We start from the raw sequence: 7806 nt of genomic DNA, 5'->3' as shown, positions 1-7806 counted from the left end.
CTCCTGAGTGGTTGGTTCCTTGGAGGGGCTACTGAGTCTGGGGGGGGGGGGGGCACCGGGAGCCAGAGGGTGGAGAGGGTGGGAATGGCTGGTATCTCCATCTGAGCAGTTGAGTGAGGAACACCTCCCCCCTTTTCTCCCTCCTCCCACTCCCGCAACTTCTAATACTTAAGCTCAGCCATCCAGGAAAGGCAATTGCCTGCTGTAAGAGACACCGCGGTTCCACAAGGCGGCGTCAGAGACACACGAATAGAGACTAGCTCCAGCCCTCAGAGGCACCAGCGGGTGGAGAAGCGTAGTTAGCATTGTAAAACAGTACTCCCCCAGTTCTAGCTGAAGCTTCTTATCCCTCCAGAGATGCACAACTTCCGAGAGAGTGACTGAGCTTTTTGTGGGAGACACGATCACACACAACGATCCACGAGGACCCACATTCATCTCTACCTGACACAATCAACACACTCAGTCATTGTGTGTGTGTGTGTGTGTGCATGTTACCAGAAGCGCACGTGCACACATTCAGATTTTGTGTGAGAGAACCCTAGTTGTGTCTTCAACCAGGTTCTGTTTCAGAATTCAGCCCTATCTTCTCCTCCCCAACCTCTTATTAAACGGGTCCCATCTTTATCTAGACCAGGGATTCTGAAGAATCCCTTTATTCACTTAAAAATCACTGAGGACCCCAAAAGAGCTTTTATTTATGTGGGTTAAATCTATCGATATTTTCTGTATTAGAAATGAAGACTGATAATTTAAAATATTTATTGTCATTAAAAATGAGCAATAATAAATTCATTATATGTTGACATAACATTTTTATGAAGAATAACTATATTTTCTAAAACAAAAAAAATTAGTGGGAGGAGTGGCATTGTTTTTTAAATATTTTTGCAAATTTCTTTAATGACTGGCTCAATGGAAGACAGTTGGATTAGCTTCTCATATTTGCTCCTGCAATCAATCTGCTGCAATGTTTTGTTTTGGTTGTAATATATGCAGAAAATCACACAGATACATAGTTGGAAAAGGAATGAGCATTTTAATAGCCTTAGCATCATTATACAAATAATTTTTAACCTCTAGGACTCCCTGAAAGGGTCCAAGGATCACACTTTGAGAACCACTGCTAAGGATTCCCCAACATTTTTGTCTACTTCCTGGCTTTCAGTAATCTTCCCATATCCTCTATTCAATATGAAAGGAATACGTTTTAGAATCTACCATGCATATGCACACAAGTAAAATGAAAAGATTAATTCGAGTAAGATAATAGTTACTAAATATTCCCTGAGCCCTTTGATAAGCTTCTTGACACCCCTTTGGAATACTCCAACCATAGATTGGGAACCCCTGATCTAAACACTGAGAAGGGAGATTGGAAACAGAGAGCTTAACTCAGAACCCCGCAAATGCTCCTTTACTCATGCCTTAGTCTCAAAGAGAAATAGGACATTGGAGGGGCAGCTAGTGGAGTAGTGGATAGAGCACCAACCCTGAAGTCTGGAGGACCTGAGTTCAAATCCGGCCTCAGACCAAATACTTGACACTTACTAGCTGTGTGACCCTGGGCAAGTCACTTAACCCCAATTGCCTAAAAGAAAAAAAATGTAAAAAAAAAAAATAGGACATTGGAGAAAGATAGGAAGGAGCTGAAGGGAGAAGGAAGGACAAGGGCTGGAGAGCTTCGGGGTAGGGATGAAGAGAGGAAAGAGATGACAGAGAATACTGGAGGAGAGAAAGTCAAGGGCTGGAGAAATGCCATTGACACAGAGGGCAAATGTTTGAAATATCCTGGGGAGAGATGGTGGGACACTTCAAAGTGAGGCTGAAGTGAGGGCAATGGGAGTAGAGGACATTTCTGGACACTTGGTTTGGAGCTTGCACTTCTGTGGAAGTATATAGCACATTGCTAAATGTTTAATAAATGCTTACTGATTGTGGAGAGAGATCCCAGACTCCTGAATCTTGTCTTAGTTTACCATCTTACCTGGTCTCCTTTACTAGAAGGACAGGAGGAGGGATTACTAAAAAAGATATCTCAGCCGCCTCCCCTTAGGGAAATGGAAGTCAAAGCTTCCTCAGGAGAGGAACCTATGATAATATCTCTGGATAATGGAAAAAGACCTGGATTTGGAGGCATCAGTTCAGTTCAGTCATTTTTCAGTTATGTCTGACCCTTCATGACCCATTTGAGATTTTCTTGGCAAAAATAATGGAGTGGATTTCCATTTCCTTCTCCAGTTCATTTTATACATGAGGAAACTGAGGAAAACAGAGTCAAGTGACTTGTCCAAAGTCACACAACTAGTAAATGTCTGAGGCCAGATTTCAGGAAGACGAGTCTTCCTGACTCCAGACCTGGCACTTTACCCACTATGCCACCAAGCTGCCATCATTTCAGGCTTAAATCTTGACTCTGCCACCTATTATCTCTGTGACCTTGAGTAATTCACTTCTCTGGACCTCTCTTTCCTCATATAAAATGGGGTGGGGTAGGGTCATCTCATGTTGGAAAGAGACCTAGTGAGCTCCCTTTTCTAGAGGTCTTCTCGAAGATGACCATATGCTGGGAGAGGAGATATAGAGGGGCCTCCCACACAGGTATAGGTTAGACAAGATGGCCTCTACCACTTTGACATGTAATTGAACTTAGGAATCCTGCTTCATGAGGTTGGAGTGGGGGGAGAAGATGGAGACTGAGGGAATGAAGAATCTGGTTTCTAAGAAGGGAACAAACAAGAATTAGAGGGGTCTGGAGCAATGAAGTGGGTGGCGGGATTTCAACAGAGAAGTCAGCTAGTACTTCATCAGCCATACCGGAATAGAGAAAAGAGGCCAGAGATTGGGGAAGAGGAAGAAGGATGTGACCCCCGAATTTGGCAACTTTGGAGTTTTTAGATACTTTCTGGGTATAAAATCCGTCTCAGATGCTGAAGACTAGACATCACTCACTATCATTAACCACCAGTTGCCTATAGCTTAGGTAAGTTGGCTTTACATTATATTTGTGTAAAAAGGGGAAGTATACTGGGGTGTGGCAACCAACCAGGGAAGATCTACATATCCTTTCTATTCTATGTTTTATTCCCCAAGGAGGGACAGACTTGGGTTCACTGAGGCACTGGAGGTTCTGATAGAACCAGGGAAGTGGTTGGAGGGCATCCTGACTCCCATTCCATTGGATGCAGTATTGAGGGAGGGAAGAAGAAAGCATTGGAAGTTCAACAAGTTAATTTGAGAGTCTTGGAAGATAAAGAGAGTCCTTGGGAAGATAATGAGAAGGTTAAAGATTGTGGGAGGGATTAGGAAGGGAGAAGAAAGGTGAAAAGGCCTAGGAAGAGGTGTGAGGGAATTTTTGAGCTGTAAAATTTGGATAAAATTTGGGTGAGTAATGTCACTGAACTGCAAAAAGGGGATATACACAGGATGACAGCCTGTGCCTCCAACTTCTGATCTTTTCTCCCTTCTGTAGATACCTAGTTCTGACCCTCTGGCCTCTCAACTATGTTGAATACCTCTGATGATGCCAATTTTTCTTGCTACCACCCATCAGTAGTGGACTATCGCTATGTCGCTGTGAGCTGGGGTGTGGTGGTGGCAGTGACTGGCACTGTTGGTAACCTGCTTACCTTGATGATCCTGGGTGTCCAGCCCAAGCTCCGTAGCCATTTCAACCTCCTCATTGCCAACCTCACTTTGGCTGACCTCATCTATTGCTCTCTTCTTCAGCCATTCTCTGTGGACTCCTACCTCCATCTTCGTTGGCGTACTGGGGCTACCTTTTGCCGAGTCTTTGGTCTCCTCCTCTTTGCCACCAACTCTGTCTCCATCCTTACCCTTTGCCTCATTGCCTTTGGCAGATACCTTCTCATAGCCCACCCTACCCTCTTCCCTCGGATCTTCACAGCCAAGGGGGTGGCACTGGCACTGATCGGTACATGGGTGGTGGGCGTGGCAAGCTTTGCCCCACTCTGGCCCATCTACATCCTGGTGCCTGTCGTCTGTACATGTAGCTTTGACAGAATCCGGGGCCGTCCTTACACCACCATCCTAATGGGCATCTACTTTGTGCTTGGGCTCAGTTCTGTTGGCATCTTCTATTGCCTCATTCACCGTCAAGTGAGGCGGGCAGCCCAGGCACTGGACCAGTACAAACTTCGCCAGGCCAGCTTCCGAGCTGGAAATGTTGCTGGAGTTGGAGAAGCCCCACCTGGACACTTTCGAGAGTTGGACAGTGGTCTGGCATCAGGGGTGGCCAGTGAGGGGACATCATCTGAGCCAGGCAGTACTGCAACGACCCACACCTTGGAGAGTGACTCATCGAAGAGAGGAAGCCAGGAAAACAACAGAGTATCTAGGGTAGACAAGAGTGGCCAAGGGGTGGCTACCCACACACCACCTGCTAAAGTGACTAAGAAGGCCCAGGGTGGCCCATCGGAGTTTGGGAAGGTGACACGGATGTGTTTTGTGGTGTTCCTCTTTTTTTCCCTCAGTTATATCCCTTTTCTGCTTCTTAATATATTTGATGCTCGGGTTCAGGCCCCACGAATCCTGCACATGCTCGCTGCCAATCTTACCTGGCTAAATGGTTGCATCAACCCTGTACTTTATGCAGCCATGAACCGTCAGTTCCGTGAAGCATATGGGTCCATCCTGAGACGGGGACCCCAGAGTTTCCAAAGACTCCGGTAACACTTTAGGCACTGGCAGGAAATGGGTCCCACCTATACTACCAACAAAGTGGGCATCATGGCCATGGGCACCAGCAGGACATGTGGACATCATCATGGATTGGGTCTCTTCTGTGCCCATCTCTGTAGCTTCCCCATCCTCTACCCTTGTGTTAGCATTGCTATTACTAAGCAAGCTTGGTGGTGTTTGTCTCTCTAATTTGGGTCCTGACAAAGAGGAACCAGGGCTGGGGCTCAAGCTGTACTGAAAGTTGGGAAGCCTGAATTTCAGGCTTGACCCTGAGACCATCACTTTACCTTTCATTTATATAATCTCTAAGGTCCCTTCCAGTTCTAAAATCCTATAATCTTAGGAGGGCAAGGGAAAGATAACCAGGATTCACAGCTGGAAGATTTCAAAGACTAATTAAAGCTATTTTGCATATCCATTTGCATACAGTTGCAAGTTTTTTGGTTAAAATTTCCAGAATGCCCCACCTTGTAGCCCTAACTCCTTTTCTCCTAAGGTCCCTCAGCTTCTTTGGATAAATGGACATATCCTGGAAATGCAGGAGCTCTGGTGCCACTGGCCCTAGTCACAACCTATTCAGTGACACCTTTGAGTAGTACATCATTTGAGGGTAGAATGTCTAAGTTCTGTCTTTGGCTAGAAACTGATCAAGAAATGACTGGGTACAGATATTGAGAGTAGGCATGTTAGGGTTAGAAGGTAGAATGCCAAGCTTACAATCCTTACTCTGGCCTTCACATCACTGTTTACCCCACCCCCATCGGCTGCAGTCATCATCCTGCCTTGTGAAAGAGGAACAGTTGGGATGATAGGGAAGGAACCTGAGGGGCCAGGGGAGTCTATATTAGGGGATCAGGGCTTCCCCATGCTGGGAAGAGGGAAGTGGGAAGGTAGTGTGCCTATGGACTACATGTGGCCACTAGATGATGCTGGTTTCACATTTTCCCACCTACAGGGGTTGGGGTGGGGGTGGGCATCTGCTCAGAAGTTCTATTACCTTCCTCAGTTCTTTCCCTATCTCCCAAAGACTGGAGGAAGAAGTTTCCCATTCTGAGACATTGAGGAACTGAGGAAGAAGGGTGATTCCTATAACCAAAGCAAAGTTAGACACTGAGATCTACCTCTTTTAAACATTGCCAAGGTCCCTCAGGGTTAGGAAGACTTGAACTCAGAGGGAGAAGCCAATTCAGGGGGGAATGGAGAGACAGATAGACCTTCCTGTTTTCTTTTCTCCACCCCCACCCCTCCCCCCAAACATATGGACAGTTTCACATGTAGGAAATTCAGGGGACTCAAGGATCTGATCTCTCAATCTTCTATATTCTCCCCTTCTCAAAATAAATTACTCATAAACACAGTAGTATCTTCACTCTTGAAAAAGATGTGAGAAAAAGGAAGAGGAAAAGGCAAGGGGGGAGAGAAGAGAAAGATGGGCAGGGTGATTATAAAATCTCCACAGGGCTATCCGGTAGAAACAAGAGGACATAATCTTCCATTGCAGCAATGGCTTTGGGGTTAGAATCCAGAAAAGATATCTCAGTTGGCAGGGAGAATCTGAAACCAACACGGCGTAAGAAAGTAAATTAAACGGGTTAGAACAGCCCTTCCACCCCTTCTTGGGTAAGGGGATGAAAGGATTCATGGAAACTCCGAAAGAAGGTGCCTAGGAAGCAGCAGCACCCTTCTGAGCTTCAAATGGCTGGAGCCTATGTGATCAGAGTGAAAATATGGATGGGAGTGAATGTATGCATGTATGCCCAAGTGTAAGCATGATGGATAATGGATGAATTCATTAAGTTCCGAGCGGTTCTGCGTGCATGCGTGTTTCTGTGGTGGGAGTATGGCATAGGGTTTTTTGTGAGGTGCATGTTAATGCCTCTTTGCTCTGTTTCTTATTTAGGCTGCAGTTCTGTGTCTTTTCATCATCTTCCTTCTCGTGCCTTGTCTCACTTTCCTTTTCTTCTCAGCGTATGCATGTTTCTCTCTGTTAGTCTCCGCATCTCTCTCTCTCGCTATCTCTCTCTCTCTCTCCTCCTTTCCCTCCCCCTCCCTCTCCCTCTTCTCTCTCCCCCTCCCTTCTACCCTCTTCCCCTCTCTCTGCAGCTTTCTCTCTCTCTCTCTTTCTCTGTCTCTCTCTGGCAGATTTATGGTCATTTCAGGGGCTGCCATTGGCTAAGCTCTGACAGAGCCTGATTTAGCGCCCTGCCCCATTGGTTGAGCCTGACAGGCCGATTTACGAGTTGTTCTGCCATTGGCTAAGCTTCCCAGGCTCTGATTTATGGTCCTATGGCTGGGGGGGTGGGGGGGGCGAAGGGAGGGGGGCCGGAGAGAGAATGCTCCTCCTTTCTTCCCCCTCCCTTCTCCCATCTCGCTCCTCTTTCCTCTCCCTCCCTCTTCAAACACAACCCCCCTCCTCAGCTTCCTCCTCCTTTCTCTCAAGGAGAAAGATGGAAGGACTTAGGAAGCAAGATGGGGGGAATACAGAGGTGGGGGCTAGAACGGAGAGATGGGAAGGGTAAAGGAGGCCTGAAGGAAAGAGATGAGGGAACTGAAAAGGAAAAATAGGGATTCTGAGGCTGGGAAGGAAAAATGGGGAAGTAAAAGGGGAGAGACAAGGGAACTGAGGAGGAAAGATGGGGAGAATGAAGTGAGCTAACTTGGGGAAGGATGAGATTAGGGGACTGATGAGGAAGAGAAAAGCGATTTAGAGGGCTGAAGAATTACCCGCCTCGATACCCTAGAAATAGACTGGGAGACTGGGACTTTCTTGCTCTGCTCTGCTGTTCTCCATACACACACCCTCCACACTGAGTAACAAGAATCAGAGACACATAGACAGAGATAGGACAGAGTAACAGGGGAGACAAGAAAAGAGAGAGAGACACAAAGATGGAATTGGTTAGGTTTGGAAAGCAGCTTGATAAGGAGAGGTCAGATCCTAAAGGAAAAGCAGCGTGTTGGAGAATTTCCCTACCTCCAAACAACCTCTCTCCTCCTTCCCTCCCAAAGACACCCAGTGGGTTTCTCCCCCCCCACCCGCCCCCACACCCCTTGATGCCAGGAGACCTGGTGAGGGGAAGGGTCTTAGCGCCATACCCCGGTATT

At 46.8% G+C, this 7806-nt stretch overlaps 1 protein-coding gene across 1 annotated transcript; it reads left to right on the top strand.

The window, feature by feature from the left end:
• The first annotated feature begins 2913 nt into the window (after positions 1-2913).
• On the top strand, positions 2914-5106 carry GPR84 (G protein-coupled receptor 84). The gene is made up of 2 exons (XM_027858095.1): positions 2914-2983; positions 3473-5106. The coding sequence occupies exon 2, from the start codon at positions 3505-3507 to the stop codon at positions 4690-4692; it is 1188 nt and encodes a 395-aa protein (XP_027713896.1). The 5' UTR covers positions 2914-2983; positions 3473-3504; the 3' UTR covers positions 4693-5106.
• Positions 5107-7806: the final 2700 nt, after the last annotated feature.

The sequence above is a fragment of the Vombatus ursinus genome, unplaced genomic scaffold (genome assembly GCF_900497805.2).
Source record: "Vombatus ursinus unplaced genomic scaffold, bare-nosed wombat genome assembly UNPS02012709.1, whole genome shotgun sequence".
Classification (NCBI taxonomy): Eukaryota; Metazoa; Chordata; class Mammalia; order Diprotodontia; family Vombatidae; genus Vombatus; species Vombatus ursinus.
This window is presented reverse-complemented; position numbering and strand designations above follow the sequence as displayed.